This window comes from Eptesicus fuscus, chromosome 2, assembly GCF_027574615.1.
Source record: "Eptesicus fuscus isolate TK198812 chromosome 2, DD_ASM_mEF_20220401, whole genome shotgun sequence".
In the NCBI taxonomy this organism is placed as follows: Eukaryota; Metazoa; Chordata; class Mammalia; order Chiroptera; family Vespertilionidae; genus Eptesicus; species Eptesicus fuscus.
The window spans coordinates 106628246-106654193 of record NC_072474.1 but is presented as its reverse complement, the minus strand read 5'-3'; the positions used below and the strand labels follow the sequence as shown (position 1 = coordinate 106654193).

Below are 25948 nucleotides of genomic sequence, written 5' to 3'. Positions count from 1 at the left end.
CTGCGATCTGTGCAGGCTCCCCGCTGGTGCCCAAGGCCGGGAAAGCCTCCACCCGAGGCTTTCCTGGTCTTGGGCTCGGTGGCACCCAGCGTCCCTGCTAGGGATCGCAGGAGCCGACCCCCAGTGGTTTCCTGCGATCCGTGCAGGCTCCGCCACACCCCAATGTCCCTGCAAAGGTTTCCTGGTGGGCATGGTTGGCGGGCGTGGCTTGGTTGGTGGGCGTGGCTTGGGCGTAGCGAAGGTGCGGTCAATTTGCATATATGTCTATTATAAGGTAAGATATATAGATATAATATGCATATATCAATTTTCCAATTTCTAATAAAAATTTGTTTTTGTATAATAGAGACCACAGGGAACAATTAAATTATTTTAACACCCTAGTATTTGACAGGTAAGAATCATAGTGCCTAAGATGTGTGTTCAGATCTAGAATTGGCCAATTACTAGGATATAAACTCCGGCAAGGTACATAATTTTCTGTACCTCCGAATTCACTTCTGTAAATAATGTAACATCTTCCCTATAAGGTTTTTCAGAATATTGAATTGTAAACTCAGCTCTGTCCTCACTCCCCATTTTCATTGTCTTCATTCTCATCAACCTTGTAGCAATACAGAAAATTTTTTTCTGGTAGCTCTTTCTGGGGTGTAGCAGAGGAGTTGAAAGTGTACCCCCAGTTCTTATACATTAACACTAGAAGTACAGCTTGTTTACAGTTTGTATGGAGAGCATTTTGAAAATATCTATCAAAATTACAAGTACATTTACGCTCCAACCTATAAAATCCCACTTCTGGAAATTGTTCCTACAAATATAGCTGAAGACATAGAAATAACGTGTGTGCTGGGTAATTTGTTGTGGCATTGGCTATAAAAACAAAGGTTAGGAAGCAACCTAGTTTCTATCTAAGTAAACTATGTACAGTACATCCACAAAATGGAATGCACTGTTAAAAAAGAAAAGGAAGAAAGGGAGGGAGGGAATGAGGAGTTTCTCTACGTATTACACTGGAAGATTTCCAAGGTATATTGCTCAGTTCAAAGGGGATAAAAAAGTAAGGCAGAAACAGTGTCAAACATGGGTGAATTTTTGCATTTCATTTGTGATGAAAGGTATTCATTCCCCATCTTTATAGCAAAACCCAGCAACAACCCTGTTGCTTAGTACATATTTTGTTGAGTTATATTAAATTTTCAAATCTGAATGTGTTTCCACATTAGCTGACATTAGAAAAGTACATTACCCTGCTGTTTTAATAAGAGGTATATTTATGTAGTCTTACCTTAGAGAATTTGTTCAGTTTAAGTTCAGTTTAATTGTGTAATTTTATCTTGTAAAAATGACTATGGTTGTATTTGCATAGACAAACTAGGGAAGACAGGAAACAGTTGGGTGGAAGCAAGACTTGTATGTGAATACCATTCAATATCATATGGGTTTTTGAACTATTTGAATGTCACTATTGCTCAAACTGAAAATTGAAGTAATCAAAAGGAGCAGGTACCCTAAAGACAGTGTGACTTAATTCCAGTCCCAGCTCTGATGTCTATTACCTGTGTATCTCGAGCATATGGCTTAAGCTCTCTGGGCCTCACCTGGTAAATGGTTATAACATATCAGAGTTCTGTCTTTGTGGGACTGTGGTAAGGATTTTATGATTTGATACATGTAAAATATTTAGAACAATGCATGCCAAATAGTAAAATGATAGCTATTGGGATTATAATTTCAGAGTATCCAAAACTAGGTTCATTTCCTTTGCTTCACCCAAACCTGGGTCCCTGTCATGAGCCTAACTTCATTGAGAGGCAGCACACATTTCTCGGGCATATAGATGTGGTGGAGTTACTATTAATCTTTTTTTTTCTTTCTTTCTTTTACCTTCAACTTGAAATTGGTCTCAAGTCTTAATTCTGTTCCTACTAATTTCTGGCATTTATCCAAATACTTCTGACCTTGCTCAGACAACTAGGATGTGAACTGTGATGAAAGGTATTCATTCCCCATCTTTATAGCAAAACCCAGCAACAACCCCGTTGCTTAATACATATTTTGTTGAGTTAAATTTTCAAATCTGAATGTGTTTCCACATTAGCTGACATTAGAAAAGTACATTACCCTGCTGTTTTAGTAAGAGGTATTTTTATGTATTCTTACCTTAGAGGATTTGTTCAGTTTAAGTTCAGTTTAATTGTGTAATTTTATGTTGTAAAAATGACTATGGTAAACTTTTCTTCAAATAATGCATTATTTAATGTGCTGTTGGAACATCGCACAAAGGAATAATTTTGTGCAACAGGTGCATCTTTGCAGTTGCGTGGTTTCTTTTCAACGTTGATGGAAATGGATTTTATTTTAGTAAAATGAAATCTGACAAAATTAGGGGAACATAACCACATGTTAAGTTATTGTTTCTGTAGGGTAATTTTTGCTTTAAAAGGTTTCATTTTAAATGTCAGTTACTGTCTCAAATGAAACTGTATGAGACCCATTATCTCACAGAATCACGTCTAGAGGGAGCAGTTACCATTGCTTTAAGTGTGATTCAGAAAACCCAAGATATAGTGATTATTTCTCTCCCAGTAGGACTAAAGTGGCATGCACGTTTCATCATTTCATTTCCTTTTCTTTTTGTTGTTAATCCTCACTAGAGGACTTTTTCCCCATTGATTTTAGAGAGAGTGGAAGGGAGGGGGAGAGGAGAGAGTGAAACATCGATATGAGAGAGTCACATCAATTTGTTGCCTCCCACACTCGTCCCAATCAGGGTGGGGAACCTGCAACTCAGGTACATGTCCTTGACTTGAATCAAACTCAAAATCCTTTGGTTCATGGGCCGACACTCTAACCACTGAGGAACACCAGCCAGGGCTCATTTTATTTTTTACATCTGATTTCAAATGGTCATGGTTTCTTGTAGACATGCTTACTGCTAACGGGGCCAGACATGCAGGCAGTGATGTAGAGCAATTGTTTTCACACAGTGTGTATCAGAATCACCTGAAAGGTATGTTAAAATGCATATTCCTGGGCTCCGCCTCTAGTTCCTGATTCACATCTCAGCTATGTCCCCCAATTTTTGTTTCTCTAAGTTCCCAAGTGATGCTCTCGTCCAGGGACCATGATTTCAGAACCACTTTTATAAAAGCTCTGAATGTGCATCTCTTCTCATTTCCAAGTTCCATGACATCATGCTTGATGTTGGCCTTGAAATCAGCCATGTGGAGAGTATTTCCACCACAGAAATCCCTGAAAATCCAGGCTCTTTTTCTTGTGTCAGAGAGCTAGTCATTGAACATTCGCCAGCATTAGATCCCTGCTGTCTAAGGGATCCTATCAGCAGAGATGACATGAACTGCCTAACGAGTGAATGATTTTAGAATATCTCACGTAGCCTAATTTTTAAACTGCTTAGAGAATAGCATCAAAAGGGACTTGGCAATAGTGCCATGAATGAATGAGTGAATGAATGAATGAGTGAATGAATGAATGAATGACAGCCTAAACTTAAAACTACCATCAGCAGTAATCCCTTGGACAGAAATGGAGTAATTCATTTTTTTCTCAAGCAGGCTAATTGATTGCCTTTCACAGTGACTGTTGTCATCTAGATAGAAACTTTAAACATTTTATTTTTGTGGTGTTTTTTTTTGTTTGTTTTTGTTTTTTTTTTAATATATTTTATTGATTTTTTACAGAGAGGAAGGGAGAGGGATAGAAAGCTAGAAACATCAATGAGAGAGAAACATCGACCAGCTGCCTCCTGCACAACCCCTACTGGGGATGTGCCCGCAACCAAGGTACATGCCCTTGACCGGAATCGAACCTGGGACCTTTCAGTCCGCAGGCTGACGCTCTATCCATTGAGCCAAACCGGTCTTGGCAAAACTTTAAACATTTAAATAAAAATGGCATGCTTTGTTTTTTAGATTCAAATTAATGTCATTTTCCAAACGAGACAGCTTCTTTGGAAACATGGGCAACTATTTAAAAACTAGGAAATCAAATAAATATCTTACAAAAGCACAGGATTGTACCACACATTAATGGGCTTCAGTAGTTAAGGAACGCATACACCTTCAGGGGAATTTCCCCTCCAGCTCTTAGCCTTGGTTCAGTGCAAAGCCTCTGAGTTAGGCAACTTTCAGGCTTAGCTTAAAAAAAATTAACAATAATAATATTAATAATAATAATAATAATAATAAATTGGTTCTCGTTGGGGAAACAGAATCAATACGGTTTTCTCATTTCCAAGATAAAACTCGGCCCTTCTTGATATAACACAGGGGAAGACACCACTTTTTACCAACTTTATAACTTTGAGCAGGTTACTGCACCTGTGTGCTTACATTTTCTCATCTGAGCAATTGGACTTAGATCTGTTTTTCATGTGTGATTGGTAGAATTGTAAGTAATGAGTGCAAAGCTCCTAGTATGGTGCGAGGCACACAGTAGGTTCACAATGATTGGTAATGATTGTGGTTTATGGATGCTCTTCATGCTCAGGTATCCAGATGCTAAAATATAAATATCCAAGTGCAAATGTTATTGTCTGACATGGGGCTCTGACCGAAGGCAGATTCACTTTCTATTTTAGTGCATTTTAATTAGATAATTGGCTTCTGAAGTACTGGGTAAAATATAACTTTACTTGATAAATTCATTATTTTATAAAATGTCCCTGTGAAAACTCTTATGCATATACATAAATACCTTTGATCCCATTTAGCCCCAACATTCCTTTTGACTTAAAGAGATAGGCAGGGAAATTTTTATTACCCTCCCACCATACAGTTGAAGTAACTTCAGCCAAGAGATATCAAGATGAGGTGACCAGTTGAATTTGTCTTGTTGTGTTTTTTTTATTCCTATTTAATTGCACAGAATGTGCCAACAGATACTCTAAATTTTTAAGGCAAAAAGCTGGACCTGGCCTAAGCCAAATGAACTATTTATCTTTATTCAGTCACTGATATAACTCAAGATTTATGGTGGAGATAGAAATATGAAAGTCACTGTTAATGTGTCCTGCATAAGTTAGGAAAATCTGAGACAAGTTGGAGCCTCTCTTCTCTTAAGCCCCAAGTTCTTAAACTCTTTTTCTGTAGCAGACCACAAGACACAGCGAGTAACTGCTTTGTTTTCATACATCCATTTAGAAATCCAAAAATAGAAAACGTCAGGTAACAGATGAGTATAGCAAAACGGAATTACATAATAATGGTAATAAATGCAATTTATGTTCCCAGTGGAAAGGCTCGATGTTAAGTGGTTCACTTGTGACTTCCGTGAGTCATCAGATATATAGTTCCCGAGGGGGGGAGTGAGAGAGTTTATCAATACTTGTCAGAACGCAGAGGGACCTGTGCATTGCAAGTGGGTAGGTAGGCGATGACTGTGATAGATGGTAAAATCGATGATGGCTGTTTTATTGTGTAACAACTGCTGTGTCAGACACTGCTTTATTTTAAAAGGGCATTCCTGGTCCTTCCCCAGTTTATGGTATGCTTTACAGGACAGCGTGAAACACCAGTTTAGAATACTCTTAGCCCTCACATATCCTCCCCAGGCCCCATCCCCACAATGCCACCTTAGAAAACAAAGAATCTAAAAATATTAGGATATATTCCCAGAAGTGGGGTCACTGAACAAAATGAATTGACCAACAAAGTAAGACCCAAAGAATGGAGGCATAGAACAGACTGACATACCTCAAAGTGGGGTTGTGGGGGACAAGAAGAGATAAACCGAAGAACTTATATACTAATAGGCATAGCCCATGCACACGGGCAATAGGGTAGTGAAGACCTGGGGTGGTTAGAGGCTGGGAGGAGTGGGGGAAGGGAGGAAGAAGGGGAGATATCTATAATACTATCAATAATAAACATATATTAAAATAAAAATATTAAATTCACAACACATATCTATTAAAAGGCCAGAGTGTGGCCTTTCTAGGAAAAAAGAAATGGAATTCAGCTCAGTGATAACTCTTGCCTAGTTCTGGAATGATCTACTTTGACACAAAGCTTTCAGGAGGAGAGAAACATAGTCAGTCTGAATTTTATAATTGGGAAAATTGAATCCAAATCCGGGTTTCATGTCTATACACTTCAGATGCCTTCTCATAGCCTTCAGACTCTCATTATAAGATTATTGCGTATTTTTTACAATTCTTGATTTTTATTAAATGTACAAGTTGTGCGACCATCATATGAGGTCGTTTTCCATAGAACTTTATTCCTGGGCTATTCGGGAGTGAAATCATCTATACATGTTGATTGTATAGTACTAGGTACTCTTTAGATGTGTTTTCTTTTATTTGCAAAAGTGATGCATAATAATTAGAAGCACACACTCTAGAACCAAGCTGTGCCACATCAGCATGGCCAAGAGTAAACCTGAGGAGGGACGGTGAAGGATTGAAGAAAAGGCAGACAAGAGAATACAGCTGGGGCTTGGTGGATCTCCTGTGCCTGGATGAGGACACAGAAGACCCAGCCTGCAAGCTGATGCTTTATTTTATAGTCTGATTAAAACAAGGGTAGATTAACATGTCTACAAATGTTCTTGTTTTGGCAACACTTGCTGCACCTCCCACAGCCATTAGCTATGTAGGAAGGAATAAGGGAACAAGGTCAGGCTTAATTATGCTAGGAGAGCTCTGCCCTCCAGGCTGGGACTTCTTTGTGGCCCTGCCACAGGTCAGCCCAAGGCTTGACCCTAGAGTTACTCCCTACACCAAGCAACCTGGCTTCAAATTTATTTGGCCACTGGCTGTGCCACCTTGAATACCCTAGGTGCCCAAACCTTAGAGTTGTTATGGGTATCAAATGAGTTAACCCATGTAAAGTTCTTAGGTCAGATCCTGGCTCATAGTATGTGCTATATATTTCTTTGGTCTTATTAATCACATTTCCCTGATAAGGAAGAAAAAGCAGAGGAAAACTACCTGTGTAACAAACACAGTGTCACAAATCTAATGAGACCTAGGACAAGCTGAACAAGGTTTATCTCCTAGCATTGTCCTTTAGGGTATGGCCCCTGAAAAATCAGATATTTTAAATAAAGTGCATTGTTTAGATGTCCTTCCTGAAGATTGCTTGAAGTCTCTATGTGTAACTATAATCCCATCAGTATTACTAAAAAACTATATATGTTATGCTTAATACAACTCCCTCATATTTTATTTACTTAACCTATATTTATTGAGCATCTACTATATACCAGACACTCTACTGGATACATTAAAGAGTACAGAAATAAGTAATACTGCTCCTGCTTTCAAGTTGCATACTCAGTTGTACTGTACCAAACACCACCATTGACAATGACAAGCCTGGATTGATTGTCTAAAACCCATGTGACCCAGAACCCATTCCCCAGTACATGTGGCTTATTTTTACAATTGTAAAGAAAAGGGAGCCGAAACTGGTTTAGCTCAGTGGATAGAGCGTCGGCCTGCGGACTCAAGGGTCCCGAGTTCGATTCCGGTCAAGGACATGTACCTTGGTTGCGGGCACATCCCCAGTAGGGGGTGTACAGGAGGCAGCTGATCAATGTTTCTCTCTCATCGATGTTTCTAACTCTCTATCTCTCTCCCTTCCTCTCTGTAAAAAAATCAATAAAATATATTTTAAAAAAAAAGAAAAGGGAGAGGAGCACTATTAATATTTATGACTTAGTTAAGGTCAGTGTTCATAGAACATTGATAGAAAACCATTTTGAGAGTTGCATATGATCACAAAGGAGAAAGCGATTGACCACTACCTTCTCTATGTATATCTTTATTTTAATGTTTTACCTAAAACTTTTAGTAATTTGAACAAGATATGCCCCCCAAACAAGCTATTGTGTTTTTGCCAGTCTTTTAATCTTACAATTATTATTAAAAATGAAATTGGACTAGTTTCTTTCTGAAAACTCTGACATAGCATGGCATTATTTATATAATGATATGATTACTAATATCTAACATTTAACTTTGTTCTTTCCATATGCTGGATGCTTTGCTCTGCATTTTAAAAAAATCATTCTCTATAGACCTCCCATTAATTATAAGAGGGATAAATATTTACTAACATTTACTGAAGAGAAAACTGAAATTTATTGGCAATTAAGTAACTTATCTAAAGTCAAAAATTTAATAAATTTAAGACCTGGATTTAAGTCCAGGTTTACCTGACACCAAAATCTGTATGCTTAACCACTAGTTGATATTTCTACACAACATATCCCCTTAGAAAACAGTCATAATTGAGACTACTAACAGTTGCAATGCAAATTTATTTAGAAAAACAATGTCCTTGTATAGCGTTTTTTAATGTTGATTTCAGTGGGGTAATTAAATGTGTAGAAGGCAAACATATTGATTGTTATATCTAACATTTTTAAAAGATGACATTTGAGACAGGTTATCAAAGATCCCGGCACACAGGGGCTCCTTTCACCACTTAAAATAGAGAACTTCAGGTTTTTCACAGTTCTGCAGAATGCTTTCTGTTGTTGTTAAATCACAAAATCTATTTTATGCAGGAAAAAAAAAGAAAAAGATTAGACTTCTGTGGTGAGAACCATTGAGCAGAAATGTCAATACATTCTTCTGTTATTTCCCAGGCTTGACCTGTTAGCAAATCTAAATATCAGCTCCTGGGAATTTAAGGAAACACCTTGCGTAGAGAATATTCGTTATTCACAATCTCTCTAACATATGTTCTGATATTTCCACTTTGGAGCCTTTTAAAAAAAGTCTTCCCAGTCAAAACACTATTGTATTAGTTCTGTAATGGTCACTATTTACTTTTGGGCCTAATTTGCATTATGCCCTATTTTGCATCTATACTGAATGGTGAGTATCTTCCCAACATGCACTGTGTTTTGATCCTGTTTTCTTCGTGGGTCCTGTTCTCATCTTTGCTGCTGCAGCACTCCTGTGAGATGTACAGCCCCACTTCACAGCCTCACAGCAACCACGTACTGATAGCACCCAATTTCATCCTATTCCCAATCCTCATGTGTCATCGACCTCAGTTTTTAACCATTTTGTGACTTTTCATAAGCCCCCCTCAAACTTTTTTGAATAATCTCTGTACCCGGCCCTACAAAGTTCTAGAAGAGAATCTGAAGAACCACTGTCGGCACTAGACTCCTAGATACGACTATGTTACGCTTTCTGTTTAATCCGTATTCCCTCTTCTCCACTGAACGTAGATTTCTTCCCAGGAGTATCATTTGATGGGTGACCTTCTGAGAAATGCAAAGAAAGTAAGAGTATATTAACAATTAACACATTTTAAAAAGTACAGCCCAGTCAGTGTGGCTCACTGGTTGAGCATTGATCCATGAACCAAGAGGTCACTGATTCAATTCCTGGTCAGGGCACATGCCCAGGTTGTGGGCTTGATCCCCAGTAGGGGGCGTGCAGGAGGAGGCAGCTGATCAATGATTCTCTCTCATCATTGATGTTTCTGCTCTCTATCCCTCTCACTTCCTCTCTCTCTAAAGATCAATATAAACATTTTTTTAAAAGTGCAGTGATTCGCCGAAACCGGTTTGGCTCAGTGGATAGAGCATCGGCCTGCGGACTGAAAGTTCCCAGGTTCGATTCCGGTCAAGGGCATGTACATTGGTTGCGGGCACATCCCCGGTACGGGGTGTGCAGGAGGCAGCTGGTCGATGTTTCTCTCTCATCGATGTTTCTAGCTCTCTATCCCTCTTCCTTCCTCTCTGTAAAAAATCAATAATAAAAAAAAAAAGTGCAGTGATTCTACCACCTTGGTTCTTCCTGTATTCATGTGTATGTTTGATTCTAATGTCTTATGTGCAGATTGAAGAGAGCAGAGGCAATTATCTCCTAACATTAGCATATGAAGGAGGTATTTGATGCAGGCATAGGTTCCTTGTCTTGTAAATGGAACTTTTGTGGCATTTTAAAGCAAATACATCAAGTGTCTTTTTAATTTCTATATATTAGGAGAAAATGACTGGATAATAATAAAATGTACTTGTTTCCACTTCTCCCAATGGAAGAACAAGCTTCTATCTTTCCTAGGAATGGAAATTTTATCATCTTGAACATATATTTTATTTTTAAATCAACCAATGGTTTTTGTCTTTATTCATGTTAGATAGGAGTATGTTCTCCCAAGAAGTGCTTATTGGATTTGTATTGTAACTTCTTTTCTTTAATATGAAGAACATGGAAGCACCATCTAAATTTTGTTTTTGTTTGTTTGTTTGTTTGCAGCGTGGAGACGATCAATGATGGAAACTTTCACATTGTGGAGCTACTTGCCCTGGACCAGAGTCTCTCCCTCTCCGTGGATGGAGGGAGCCCCAAAATCATCACCAACTTGTCAAAGCAGTCCACTCTGAATTTTGACTCCCCACTCTATGTAGGAGGTAAGCACTCTTCCAAATCCAGTGGGTTTTGATGTGTGATTGTCATCAAAGCCTGATTCTGAAGTTATTGGTGCCTGGTCCCATGGTCATTGACCAATACTGATCCATCCCTGAAAGACAGCAAGGATAGAAAAGGAAGAGCCCAAATAAGCTGTTAAGGGACCATTCGTAATCCCAGCTCTGGTTTTAACCAAATGGGTTGTTGGGGTGGAGAAGAACATTGATATTTTTTGTGTCTATCACATGCTAGGTGAGTTACACATTATAGAAATTAATCTTATTATTTAATCTGGTCTATGGACAAAGGAAGTGGTGAGAGGACAAATCAGACAATGAAAAAAATGACAAAACAGGTTTGATGCACACTGTGGAGTGCATGACTTCACCCCAGCTCCCTTGAGGAGGTGAACATATTACCGTGCTGGAATGTCTGGGCCACCAGTGGCTAACTCATGTAGATGACAGGATAATTACTAATGAAATTGAATGAATGAATGAATGAATGAATGAGTTAAATGTATAAATTGCATTGGGGTAATAGAAAGTATTTTTGTTTAGCTGTGACCTTAATGTGGGTGAACAAAAGAGAGGGTTGGGAGGGCAGATGATTTGGTCTTGGAGTGATAAAGACTCTGGACTTCATTTTAAGCAAGAAGAAGTCAGAGGAGTAAATAGGTGAGGAAGGAAGTATCCGCAAAATTCAGAAGGAGCTCAGAGGAGAGGATCCACAAAAGAGAGAGCTTCCACTCTTGCCTCCATCTGGAGGAACCAATATAAACTGAAGACATAGAATTTCAAATTTCAGGCAAAGAAGCATGTGATGTTGAACTGAATGAAATTGCATTGGATTGAGTGAGGCGGATTGACTGATAAAATTAACTTACTTTACAGATAAATAAGATAAAGCTTTTCAAAAGGTCAATGTAACTTATTTCTTCACCAGGACAGGTAATTTCACAAAGTTTGCCTCATTCCCTTCAAAATAATAGTAACTGTTGGCCTCTGCACAATGTCCTCAACCCCTCAAACCCTTCCCAGACAGCTTTGTTTGGAATTGTCCTGAACGTCCAGAACACTTTTATTTTTAATAATTTCTGCGATAGAAAATCTTAGCACTTAGATAGAAAGTTAAAAGTCTTTGGTTCCATTCTGTAAATATTTATTGAGCATCTCCCATGTTCTGTAAACTAAGTTATTACATCTGTCAGGGATATAGAGTTGAAAAAGAATCTCTTCTGTGCCCACAGGCATGGGGAAGGCAGGCACATTTTCAAGTAATCAAATGCCTCCCCTGTTAAGTCTGTGCAGCAAGTTGACTGATGTAGTTGCTTCATGGGAATCACAACTATGAGATTCATTAAAAGACAGAGCCTTCCCTTTGGCCTGGACTACAGTTAACAGCTGTTGCCTTGGGATGGACAAGGCAAGTCACAGAGGCACCTGAGATGTGAGAGAAATTATATTTGCTAAGCACATGCTGTGTGCCAACACAATGCTTCTTTGACAGTCTTATTCTTCAGAGACTTTAGGAAGTAGGTATGATTTTTCTTTGTTTTACAGTCCCAAGAGACAGTTCCAGGGACTTCATAAATCTTGTTCAAGTTCACAAAGCTATGAAGTGATAGACACCTCATTCAAGTCTAGGTCTGTCTGACCCCCAAGCCACCTGCATTGCCAGTCAGTTACTAGCATAGAGCAGAAAGGGAAGCGGTCTACGTTGTGTGGCTTTTTGTTCATTTCTGGATTTGTTCTTCACTTGATATCATTATGCTTCCATTACCAACCATTTCATTCAATGTTTTTAAACCCCTTTAGGATACGGTGGGGTTCCGGGGTGAATTACAGAATCAGAGTGCTTGGGTCAGAACGTTTTTCAATAAAGGAAAACAAAAAGTTTTAAATTCCTAACTAAAACTGGTAATCCTTCTAAGGGTAGAGGGCCCGGCTGTCCATCCAGGCCTGAGGGGAACCACTTCCATCCCCGCCTCACTGCTAGAGAACAGAGTGGGCTCATTTCCTTCCAACTCAAGAGCAAGGGTAGTTCAGATTAAAGAAACACAAGGCGATGGTAGAACCACAGCCCTGAATGCTCTTGGCAAAGGCAGGAGGACCCGGGTTAGCCAAGGAGAGCCCGGTAAACAAGCTGTCCTCTCTCTCCCAGTTTGAAAATAGAGACACACTTCAATGATGACACCAGGCCTTGGGCCCTTTGCAGGAATATTCTCTATCAAAAGAGGGAGGCAGCTTTACCTTCCCTTAGGTCATCAGTTACCCAGGATATAGTCCTTGCTCAATACAAAACAGTCTAATCTTTATGCTTTTCTGTATAATAACCCAATCAGAACATGTGGCATTGCCTGATGGGCTTAAAAAACAATAGTAAAGACCCCTCAATGTGTCACAATCTCCTAATGTCACAGAGGAAGTCAGCTTTGACACTTGATCCCTCTGTTGTCATTTTAAAACATGTAGAGCTTATTAAGGCTAAAACCATCTACTAAGTTATCAGTTGACTGATAGATTGATTGACCTCCAGTTACAGCCCATGGCATGGAAGAAAGGCTAAAAGGAACAGCAACAGCGGGATCTACTTCTGCTTATCAATTAAGACCTAGTTCCCTAGTCAGAACTGTGGCGGGTCTGCGAAAGGTTGACTCCGAATACTTCTTCATTGTATGATGTCCTATTGAAAGTAAATATATGTGTGATGGATCAGCATTTACAATTTACTATGATCAAAGCTGGACTTGTTACAGTTGTTAGCTTTGGGAATAAAAGGAACCCACTTCCTAATTGTCCCTGCTGAGGAACATCACCAGTCAGTATTTAACCTTGACACATGCACATATGGACATTGAAATCCACACATATGTGATGGACAGATAAGAGTAAATTAGAAGAACTTACCCCATAGCAAGGAATTTCCTGTCATGGTCCTCTCCTGGCAATGGCAGGCTTCATCTTTCTGACCCAGCTCTACACTGTAGCCCAGTCTCCAAGGCCAGATGGACATAGACTAAAAGCCTAAACTCATAGAACTGCAAAGCCAAGTGCATAGTTCAGTACCCGTCAAAGTGTGATGGGGAACCACCTGCATCAGAATCACCTGAGTTGCAGGTTAACATTTAAATCCCTGCATGACACACCTTTCTGCTGAGTCAGCATCTCAGGGAGGGGAGAGAAGGGGGTCGGGGAGCCGCCTTCCGGGATTGAGCTTCTGCTGGTTCTTATGTATGACCAGCTTGGACACAACTGTTTTAGTCCATCCATCCATGTTATAGATGAGAAAACCAAGCCCTAGACTGGCCCAAGTGCATCCAGAACCAACAATAAAGACTTCAACCTCTAGCCTTGTGATGCTGTGCACTTAGCTGTCTGACTCTGGCTCCTTTGAATGGAAAAGATGATGATGCCATGAGGCAGGGCCCAGAGAGTTCTCAGGTTCTTGGTCTTTGTCACCATTGAACCCCCTAGGAAGTGAGAGCCAGGGCTTTCCCCCCTTGAGCCCCCCAGCCAGAAGCTCAGAGTCCAGGCACAAGGAGGACATGAACAGCCAGGGGGAAGTCAGCTGTTCTGCGAGCCTCCACCGTCCTCCCCTTCTCCCACCGCAAACTGGACAGTTGCCTCCTGTAGGATCTCATCCAGGAGCTATTTCAGGGTCTGGCTTAGGCCGTGGAAAGATTCCTCAGTGTTGCCAAATGTGGGTTACTCCATGGCTGCCACTAGTGGAATGAATATATACAAAGATTGCTAATTCTGTGTTTGGAGGAATTTCTTCTGTATTTCCGATGTCTTGGAATAGGATGGTTTCACTCTCAATTAGCAAGAAAAACAATGATGTGAATGAGGTGCTGTCCTGACAGGAAGCATGGCGAGTGTCTGCGGCACTGGCATCCACGGCTGTGCTCCGGATGCTCTCAGTGGGGACCTGGATTAGTTGCTAGCTTAGAATTTGGCAGGACCAGGGTCACGGTCACTGTGAACCACCAGCTCTCACCCTCTGGATCCGGATGGACTGAACGGTGACGAGAGCTTGCAGAGGTTCACCTCATCAGCCTGACTCTAACTCAGTCCTGCTGGGTGGCATTGAGTAGACCCTTGGGTCCTGGGCCTTTCGTCTTTAAGAGGCAGGATTAGTCAGAGATTACTAACCTTGCTCTGTGGAACTCTAGGCTTCCTGGGGGTGTGTCCAGGTAGAGGGGGTGAGTGTGGAGAGGGGAGAGAGCACTACCCCCTCCGCCTTCCCAATCCTGCCTTTTGGGAACAGTAGCTCAGCTTTTAGGTTTTATATATGAATGCCTTTGTGTCAGGTTTGGTTTGAAACAAATATTAAAAATTGAAGATTGACCATCAGTGAACTAGGTCCTTCCTCTTGTACATTAAATTTGCCAGAGTCTTTTCTAAAAAAGAAAAGCAGAGAACACACATCTCGCCCGACTGGTATCGCTCAGTGGTTGAGTTGTAAACTATGAACCAGGAGGTCATGGTTCAATTCCCAGTCAGGGTACATGCCCGCGTTGCAGGCTCCATCCCCAGTGTGGGGCATTCAGGAGGCAGCTGATCAGTGATTCTCTCTCATTGTTGAAGTTTCTTTTTTCCTCTCCCTTCCTTTCTGAAATCAATAAAAATATATTTAAAACACACACACACACACACACACACACACACACACACACACATCTCTTCTCCCTCCCCACCCTGCCCAGAAAATCGGATCAAGGAGGTCTGGGCTGAGGTCCCAAGCAACAGTATTTCTTCAAAGAGCCCATGGGATTCCAAAGTGCATCCAGGTTGAGACCACAGGACCGGGTGCTCATGCCATCAGTTTCTCCTATAGACGTGTCCCACAGACTGCCACCCTGCGGGAAGAGCTAAGAGCATCTGGTGGTAAATGGTGAGGGTTCCCCAAAGAGCCTGACCTCTGACTCGCTGTCCCTCCCCAGGCATGCCCGGGAAAAACAACGTGGCTGCCGCCCTGCGCCAGGCCCCCGGGCAGAATGGCACCAGTTTCCACGGCTGCATCCGCAACCTCTACATCAACAGCGAGCTGCAGGACTTCCGCAAGGTGCCCATGCAAACCGGCATTCTGCCCGGCTGTGAGCCATGCCACAAGAAGGTGTGCGCCCACGGCACGTGCCAGGCCAGCAGCCAGTCTGGCTTTACCTGTGAGTGTGAGGAAGGATGGACCGGGCCCCTCTGTGACCAGAGGACCAATGACCCCTGTCTTGGAAATAAGTAAGTTCGGGCTACTTGTTAGTGAAACATGCATATGGCAATCCTCAAAGCAAACCTAGGAAAGGGAAGGAAAGAAGAAGAGAAAAAGGGAGGGAGGGAGGGAGGGAGGGAGTTAGCCCCTTAAACTGTCTCCTTCATATTTCTTCCATCATCCTCCATCCTCCTCCTCTCTGCTAATGCATCATCATTCTTGCGTTCCTCCTCTGCAGATGCGTGCATGGCACCTGCCTGCCCATCAACGCCTTCTCCTACAGCTGTAAGTGCCTGGAGGGCCACGGGGGCGTCCTGTGTGATGAAGAGGAGGACCTGTTTAACCCCTGCCAGGCCATCAAGTGTAAGCACGGGAGATGCAGGCTGTCCGGCCTGGGGCAGCCCTACTGCGAATGCAGCAGCGGATACACCGGGGACAGCTGTGACCGAGGTAAGCCAACCAGCTGGGCAACTCCGCGTCTTAAAAAAGCAAGAGGGCCTTGTCTTTGAAAAGAGAGAAAGGGAGACAATGGGAGTGAGTGAGAGGCGGGTGTGAGAGGAGGAAGGCCTGGACTTTGCAGGACTTGTAGTTGCTGCTGCTGATAGGTTTCCCAGTGTCATGAAGGCAGCAGGTGGGAGCTGTCCTAACCTTCGGCATCAAGATTGTACCTGCCTCCGGCTGTCTGCTCCCAAGCTGATCTGCTGTGAAAACCCTCCCTTCTGCCTTATGTGGAAGCACTCTTAACTGTACTCCTTTCTTACCTTTATCTGAGGTTCTCACCCAAATATATTACCAGTTTGTCTCCTGGCACAAAGAGGGAGCTAATAAAGAGGCAGTAGCTTGAGGATAAAATCACCTCTGACATTAGAATCAAAATGGTTTGTCCCAGCACATCATGCAGGTGCGAGGGATGGGATGGGGCTGAGGTGCTAGCCCACCTCTCTCCTCCCTCGTGCCTGTGGGACCAGCTCGCCCTGGCCTCCAGCTGGCCCAGCTTCCGCTGAGTGTATCAGAGGGACCAGACGAGGGGAACGTGCCCATGGAAGCTCTGAGCAGATGGCTCTTTTTGAACTCGTTCCTACCAGGGTAATTTATGAAGTTCGTGGAATGTTCTTTGTATCAAGTAACAGGCTAAATGATATGAAGCCCCAGGTCTAATAAATTAAACCGCGTACTCTCTGAAACGTCTCCCTGCGGTAAACAGATCCAGCTGCTGGGAGTGCAAAAACAGAAGAGGCGCATTTTTGCCATAAAAGAAAAGGGTTAGGGACCCAATTTTCTTGTCAGTCCAGTGGCCATAGTAGTTACAGCTCACACTGACCGTATTCACTGAAAATAAAGGCCCCAAAGAAGCATTTTTTATTTTATTTTTTCAAAGAACAGCAGGCCATGCCACCAGTCCCTATATGCCCTGGAAGTATAACTGACAATAGCAGGAAGGGACCGGGAGGAGAGGCGCCCCCTGCTGGCTCCAGGGCGGATTCGCACTCCCTCTGCCTGACTTAACAGCTTGTGCTCTGTGTTCTTCCCTAGAAGTCTCCTGCCAAGGGGAGCGGATCAGAGATTATTACCAAAAACAACAGGGCTACGCCGCTTGCCAGACAACCAAGAAGGTGTCCCGGCTGGAGTGCAGAGGCGGGTGCGCGGGGGGCCAGTGCTGCGGGCCCCTGCGGAGCAAGCGGCGGAAATACTCCTTCGAATGCACTGACGGGTCGTCCTTCGTGGAGGAGGTCGAGAAGGTGGTCAAGTGCGGCTGCAGCAGGTGCGCCTCCTAACCGCCTCCCCGGGGCTGCTGTCTTGGCAGATGCTGTCTCCTGCTTGGCCACGCTGGACTCGCGAATGCTTCCTAGTGGAAATATTTGAAATATATTGTAAAATACAGAACAGACTTATTTTTATTATGAGAATAAAGACTTTTTTTTTCCTGCATTTGGAAGAAAAAAAAAAAAAGAAATGCGTGAACCACAGCTTCCCCGACACCAGAGACGTGGGAAGGGAGGTAAACCCCGAGGCATTGGAACAGCGATGGGGACGAAGCACATACCCAGGGAGCCAACCGCAAGCCTGAACTTGAACTTGCCCAGAGCACAGGCCCCTGAGCCCTCATCTGAGTCACTGCGGTCCAAGGGGACCAAGCACATGTGTGAGTGAGGATGCGAGGCGGAGGGATGGAGCCCAGGATTCGCAGATAGGACAGATGGATGAGAAATATTTTGTGCAAAATATAGAGTCCCCGGGAGACCTGGGTCCCATTCGTGAGAGATAGGATGGGGGCGCTAAAATGTTATCGTCTTTTTATACAGGTCGGCATGTTAGCACAAGAAGCACACAAAAGTGTTTATCGACCGTTTTCCAGTATTAATTTTTTTTGTAATATAAACGATAAAGGAGATGATAAAGAACCAATAGATTATTGATAAATAAATTAGTAATAATATGATTTTTTTTGTTTCTATGAGTTCTAAACAGCCCTATACAGTATTCTGTTTTCATGAGAAATATTTATTGTATCAAAGTACATTGTACTTAACATGTTAGGCCATCCTTTTGCTGTTTCTTGATGCTTTAATATATATTAATTTATAATTGTCCTGATATTTTTGTACATTTTTCAAACTTAAAAATCAGGATTTTTTTTTTTTGGCAATAGTACTAACATAGGGTGATATCTGGGGATAAAGATGTGTGGGTCTGTTTGTTTACTTGGACATCTGACCACTGGTGTCACTGACCTACTGGCCTCACTCAGGACACCTGCAGAGCCTTGTCAAGTCTCTGGGTGAGACGGTCCTTGTACAGAAAGTGGCCGCTGCAACCTGTCCTCACAGAACAGAGATGGTATGTAGCAATCGACCCTAGAAAGTAGATCTGTTACAAATGAATACGTCCTTGACCTTTTTGGCCCTTTTGGGGGGGTGGAGTGGCAAAAGAAAAGGCTGTAATGACAAGAACTGTGATTTTTTTTCCCAAACAATAAAGCTCCTTTATTACCCTAATGTTCCCATGTTAACATGTTTGCTGCTAAATTATAATGTAGAATTGAGAGTGATTTATAGTGGATCGTGCTCTTCCCTCCTCAGAATCCCAGGGTACCCTGTGAAGATGCAGATGTTTCTTTCCAAGAGCTCTTTTTACAAAGACAATTAGATGTACATGTATAATTCGGTGTGCTCTGTCTTTCTCCGGACTAATATCAGTGACACTACTGATGTTTGTAAATTAAACAGATATTTACTGCATTAACAGCTTGGTGAATTTCTTAGAAATTGCACAATGTTTAGAGTCCCGGCCTTAAGAATCCCTTAATCGTAGTGATTCCGAAAGAGCAGAGAAGAGAACCTGTACTTTCTGTTGTCAAAAGGTGGCTTGCAGTTAGCCTAGTGTCAAGTCTGGGGACTTGGGAATGACCACATGGGAGAGATGAGTAGAAGGACGCATTCTATGCTAGCAGAAAAGGTGCCTATTCCATTCATTTCTTCCCCAAACAGAACAAGGTGTAATCTAAGTAAAGCACAAATGGTATTTTTTATTTTGTTCTTTTTTCCTCAATTAGAACCAGATGGAAAACAATGAAAGACCAGGACTTCCTTTCTTCCAGGTCATTCAGAAGAAGTTAGTAATGGTGAGGTCCCACCCAGAACAGGGAAATTGCATCATCCTAAGATGCTTTCTTCATTTTCCTGTAAAAATATCATGATCACACACACACACACACACACACACACACACACACACACACACAGTCTCTCACAGACACAAATTGTTCAAACATGTATTCATTCTTGTTTTAAATGTCTACATTTTAATGATAGAAATACATAGTGATAGTAAAACTTTTTTTTTTTTAATTTCCATCTGCTGCTTCTTTTTTCCCCCCAAGAGTTGTGGGTCATTCATTAAGCAAAGAACATATAGGATAATGATATGGTTTAGATTTGTGTTTATGGGTATATAGCTACTGTTTTTTCTATGCCAGGCACTATGCCAAGGGCTTTCTCTGAGATACCTCATTCAACGCTCACTGCAAACCTCCGTATGGGGTTGTCACGCTCCCTACTTTACACAGGCATAAACAGCCAGAACAGAGAAGCTGCAATCCTGTGTCCATGTTCAAGAGATGCAGGCAGCAGCTCAGTAACTACAGCCCTCCACTGAGGTTCTTTTAACCCTCTGAGCCTCATTTCCAAAGCTCAATTTTTCTCTCTCTTGATCATGTTGATTTAAGTAATCTAGATTAGAGACATTTGTTTTGTTTTTTTTTTTTTACAGGAAAAACAAGAGAAGTCTTAGTAGTTTCCAAACTGTATTCTTTCCTCTTTCCTGCCTATAAAAGCACAAAATAGAATTATGCTTGCCTGAGATTTGGGCTGAGTTAGCAAGTTTCCTAGGGGATTGTTTGCCCCAGGATGGCACTACTTTCTCCACAGGAGCCCTTCTTTGAGAAAATTCAATAGCCAAATAATTCCCAGCAAATGAGACAAATTAAGGGCAATTGTTCATAGGCTCCTCACTTTTAAAGCCTTGACCATAAGATTACTTTAAGAAGGAAACTAACTATTCTAGAGAATTCCCAACAGACTGCAATCATTAAAAAACATTTTGCACATTTCAGAATCAAAGCTACTACACAAAATAATGTACATTTGTAATTTGCAAAGATAGAGCGATTAAACATCTTTAATGTGTTTTTTAAATTCTCACACTAGTGAGGCACCATCAGGAAATGCCATGGATATTTGACATGTGTTCAATTTAAGATATGTTTATTAAATAACTATTTCAATCTTTTCAGATTTCCTGAAATTATTTCTAAGCAAGAATAGACTAACCCTGGTTTTAAAATTGCTCTGAGCATTTTTTTTTTTTTGAAGGCTTGCTTAGTTAGCAATTCTTTCTGGAGAAATGGTTGAAAGAATTTGAAATTGATTCAGGACTTAAAGGTTTTAAGCCTTATGGTATCATCTGCCTCGTAGTGTGACCATTACTTCAAAATGAATGTTTGTGAAAATATATAGATTATAAAAAGTATATGAATCTAATCTAATAATAGACAAATATGCAAATTGACCGCACCTTCGCTACACCTAAGCCACGCCCACCAACCAATCAGGACGAGTATGCAAATTGCCCCAACAAAGATGGCGGCTAATTTGCATATCAAGACAGTGTCGAAAGAAGCCAAGAGCTGCAAAGGGGAGTAAAGCTTCGAAGAAGCAAGCAAGCCAGGGGGGCGGGGGGAGGAGAAGGGAGGAGCGAAGTCAGGGCCGTGGGCGAAGGGAAACGAAGGCGGGCTGGAGGAGAAGGCGAGCGGCAAGGGCGGGGCGGAGGCGGGGCCGGGGGCGAAGGGAAACGAAGGCGGGCTGGAGGAGAAGGCGAGGCCGGTGACAAGGGCGGGGCGGTGGGGGGGCCGGGGGCGAAGGGAAACGCGGGCGGGCTGGAGGAGAAGGCGAGGCGGGCGGCAAGGGCGGGCCGGAGGTGGGGCCGGGGGCGAAGGGAAGCGTGGGGCGGGCTGGAGGAGAAGGCGGGGCCGGCGGCAAGGGCGGAGCGGAGGCGGGGCCGGGGGCGAAGGGAAACGCAGGCGGGCCGGAGGAGAAGGCGGGGCCGGTGACAAGGGCGGGGCGGAGGCGGGGCCGGGGGCGAAGGGAAAAGCAGGCGGGCTGGAGGAGAAGGCGGGGCCGGTGACAAGGGCGGGGCGGAGGCGGGGCCGGGGGCGAAGGGAAAAGCAGGCGGGCCGGAGGAGAAGGTGAGGCGGGCGGCAAGGGCGGGGCGGAGGCGGGGCCGGGCCCGAGGAGAAGGTGAGGCGGGCGGCAAGGGCGGGGCGGAGGCGGGCGACAATGGCGGAGCAAAGGGAAACGCGGGCGGGCTGGAGGAGAAGGTGAGGCGGGTGATAAAGGCGGAGCGGAGGCGGGGCCGGGGGCGAAGGGAAACGCGGGCGGGCCAGAGGAGAAGGCGAGGCGGGCGGCAAGGGAAGAACGGAGGCGGGGTAGAGTGCAGCAGGAAATCCCATTGCAGGAATTTTCCTGCAACGGGAAAGCTAGTCTTTATATAAAGTATATAAATCTATGTAAATTACATAAGCTATTTTCATCTTAATCATGTCTGTGTCCTCAAATTTCATTTAAAAACACATTTTTACTTTCTATCTTCGATCACGTGCAAGAAACTATGCTAAACTTTGATACATAGTGTCAGATAAAGCACACCTCTTCTGCCATTTTATGTATTTTTTGTTAATCCTCACCTGAGGATATTTTTCCATTGCTCTTCAGAGAGAGTAGAAGGAAGGAAGGGAGGAAGAGAGAGGGGGAGATAAAACATTGATGTGAGAGAGGCACATTGACTGGTTGCCTCCCACACGCACCCCAACCAGGGGTGGCGAGTGAAACCGCAATGGAGGTACAAGCCCTTGACCTGGAATTGAACCCAAGACCCTTGGGTGCACAGGCTGATGCCCTAATCACTGAGCACCACTGGCCAGTGCTCTTCTGCCATTTTAGAGCAAACACTCTATGCAGGTGGAGTAGAGATTAGAGTAGGTAATAGATTTTATACAAATGACCATACTGATATTATTTTCAGATTGTGGTAAGGGCCCTCAACGGAATTATGATATAGAACATAGCATAACAGTGGATTCATATTGAGAGGTCAGGGACTGCCTCTGTGGAGAGGTGACATGTAAGCTGAGTCATAAAGAATAACGTAGGATCTAGGACGGAGGCGGGTGGAAGTATATGTGGGGGTCAAGGGTGGGGTCCATGCAGAGAAAGCAGCGTGTGAGCAGGCCTGAGTCGCGAAAGAACTCTGCCATGGTCCAGGAAACAAAAGAAGTAAGTCTGGCCAGGGTGAGGCATATGTTTATTTCACGGGTGGAATACAGTGGCTACTTCCTGCCTTTATAAACTCACTCCATAGAGTCCACATTTTTCTTTTGAGCATCTGTTTGCAGTGAACTTTTAAAATGTCAACAAAAAATGGATTTCCATTTTTTTTTACTTATTTATTTATTTATTTATTTATTTTTATTGATTTTTTACAGAGAGGAAGAGAGAGGGATAGAGAGTTAGAAACATCGATGACAGAGAAACATCGATCAGCTGCCTCCTGCACACCCCCTACTGGGGATGTGCCCGCAACGAAGGTACATGCCCTTGACCGGAATCGAACCTGGGACCCTTGAATCCGCAGGCCGACGCTCTATCCACTGAGCCAAACCGGTTTCGGCTAGATTTCCATTTTAAAATAACAACTAGTTAGTTGTGTTTAAGGCAGTTCCCCCAACTGCCAAATTAAATACCTCTGAAGATGCAGAAAATATAAACCCTTACAATAGCACTAAAAAATAAGAATACTAATACAACTTGAATTTAGAGGAATTTTCCCGAACTCAAAAGCCGATGAGGCTGGGTTGAAATAAGTCACTGCTGGCCAACACATGCTTTGAAACTGAAGTGCATTCCTTTCTCTGGATCCCAAGGCCAGAGGCTCAGGAAGTGCGTCAGAAGGAAAACATCAAATATCTGTGCATTAAGGTGTGACCGTGCGAGGATATTAGAAAGCTGTACCTCCAACTGGCAAGGTAAAATCTTTCTTCATCTACTAGGATGTTCCAGTCTCATCAATGGTACCAAAACTGCAAGAAATACTAGGGAAGAGCAATAGTGTTTCTCTGAATCTCAAGAGATATAGTCTATAAATAAACTATTGGAGATGTGGATTAAGCCTAGAAGAGCCATGATAGCAATGCATGCCTAGAATGATGGAAAGAGGGAAGTACTTGGTCAATACAGAAAATCAAAGAACAATTGCAGTATATTGACTCCCTATTGAGCTAATGAAATGATTTAAGCAAAAGCATGTGGTGGAAATAATACAAGTTATATTTAGGGTGAGGGCTAAGTAGTGCAGAGTTCTTTGGTCGGCCTATAAGTCTACTAAGATTATCTGAGTAGGAGAATGATTTCTCCAGACCTACGGTATGGAATTTTTAGATGGCTGCAGAATTTAAAATGAATTGATCAGGTGATTATTTCTTAAGTCTAAAAAAAATGGTATATGTCAGGATTGAAAAGGGAAAAATATGGCAAATGAATTTGAAGTGACAACACAGACTGTACTGTGACAGTGGGAGAATTAATAATTCACAATGACATTGGATATGTTTGGGAGGGAAGAAGGGGAAATCAAGTCTGACTCTTTGTTTTGAGCTTGACTATTTGCTTCTGCTTTTCTGATGCACAAGAATTGAAGATTTGGTTGCAGTATGGGGACTGCATAGGGATGGAAACAGCTTGAGGACCAGAGTTCTTAACCAGGGAAGCCCAACTTTCTGCCCTCAACCCATCCTCCAACCAACTGTTGAATGAAAATGATAAATTCCTCTAGATCATGTTTTTTTTTTTAATATATTTTATTGATTTTTGTACAGAGAGGAAGGGAGAGAGATAGAGAGTTAGAAACATCGATGAGAGAGAAACATCGATCAGCTGCCTTCGGCACTCCCCTACTGGGGATGTGCCCGCAACCAAGGTACGTGCCCTTGACCGGAATCGAATCTGGGACCCCTCAGTCCACAGGCTGACGCTCTATCCACTGAGCCAAACCGGTTTTGGCTAGATCATGTTTTTAATATCTTTACTTAAATATCTTCAATCAACTCTCTGTAGAATAAAAATTCAAACTCTTTAGTATGGTATTCCAAATCCCTCCTAATGCAACCTTCTCAAGCCTTCCATGTGTGCTGTTGGATTGACAAATGGTAGGAAAGACTATTTTAAAACAAATTGTGGGATGAGCTACCTAAAACCATAGATATAAGATTCACCCACATAGAAGTGGTAGTTGAAGCCAAGAAAATGAGTGAGTTAATTTAAAGACACAATTGAATGGACATGATCAGAGGACTAGGACTCAACTTTAGTGGATGCTCACATTTCTGGAATGGAGTGATTCCAGAATGGAGCTGAAGAAAGAACAAGTTGAATAGAGTCATGAAGAAGTAGCTGGATAGTCATGGGTGAGGAGTAGAGGTTGTGAGAGAAAACGACCCTCTCAAAAAGTCTAAAAGCTAAGGAAGAGGAGAGTCAGGATGGCAACTGGAAGAGTTGGTGAGGTCTCTAGGCTCTCATTCAGTGAGTCAGTAAGAATTGGTTAACCCCTTATAAGTCACAGCCTTCAAAGGTATGGGGCAAACACTAGAGGTATGTCCTAGAAGGAATAGACGAATCTGGAAGAGCAAGACCAAACTGGGTCATCAATGACATGGGCTAGTGGAACAAAGGGAGACAAAATGTAGGGCCCAGACACAGTGGGGTTGAGGGCAGAGGATGCCGGAGAGTGAGAAGCCACCAGATCACCCCAATGAAGTGAAGAGAATAACATGTAGGCAAGAATTCTTTTCCAAGTGGATTTCTCTTTTGCCTTCCTCTTCCTCCAAGAAAGGGGAAATGGAGGACCCTTATGAGTGCACACAGTGTGCAGAGATATAAAATTCAGCCGAGGGCAGCCATTGCCATCCTGCGTTTGGAAGTAGCTTTGTCTTTGTGTCAATATGCGGGTGGCTGAATTTGGATTCTAAAGAAAATCAAACACTGAAAAAAAGCACACATACACACAACAGAGGGAGTGGGAGAAACTGCCACAGAGACAATTGTCTCAACGTCTTGCTACCATTAATCTTACTCTCCTTCCTTGAAGTGGCTGGAATTATTTTCAGTTTGTTCACACAGACTGTGGCAGAGAGATTAAGTGACTCGCCCAAGGTCACACAATCCAACTCCTCTGCCTCCAACCTTAATGCAGTATTGATTTCACGGAATGGGTAGGCAGCGTCTGTGAAGGGTCGCATGCGGTGAATGCTGGAGAAATGTGTTTCTCAGGCGGAGTTATTTTGGCTTTGTAAGAAAAATGCCCATTAAGAGCACTCATTTTCCCAATAAAAACACATTAAAATCTTCTTTTATCTCTCATTTGGTGAAGGAAAATAAATAGCGCTTTTCGGTGGAATGTGCTTCCAGGAACTGAGACTGGAGAGGTGGGATGAGTTCTCTGAGGCTGCTGCAGGGTTCCAGCTCACCGTTCCGGTCAGGTGCGGCCCTTGGAGTGAGCGGACAGGAAGCAATTCATTCTTTTGCTGAGATAGTCACAAGGGCAGGATCAAACATGCCCTAGTTGCAAAGTCATTTCAGGTGTCATTGCATCCTTTGTAACAAAAACAACCACATGGAATAAACTACACTGAGAGTCCCTTTGAATGAGCGTGCCCGATAACCTCTCTGTCCACAATCTGAGGCGTGCATATTCCAGAAAGGGAAATATGCGTGTCTATAAACTGCCTAATCT

General features: G+C 42.7%; 1 protein-coding gene across 2 annotated transcripts in view; it reads left to right on the top strand.

The window, feature by feature from the left end:
- The window catches only part of SLIT2 (slit guidance ligand 2), a 343264-nt gene extending 325713 nt beyond the window's left edge, over positions 1-17551 (top strand). For both annotated transcript variants that reach the window (XM_008140178.3, XM_008140176.3), the window contains 4 exons: positions 10247-10401; positions 15345-15636; positions 15846-16057; positions 17141-17551. In XM_008140178.3, coding sequence (XP_008138400.2) covers positions 10247-10401; positions 15345-15636; positions 15846-16057; positions 17141-17382 — 901 coding nt within the window. In that variant the 3' untranslated portion in view covers positions 17383-17551. The remainder of the gene's footprint in view (positions 1-10246; positions 10402-15344; positions 15637-15845; positions 16058-17140) is intronic.
- The last annotated feature ends 8397 nt before the right edge of the window (positions 17552-25948 follow it).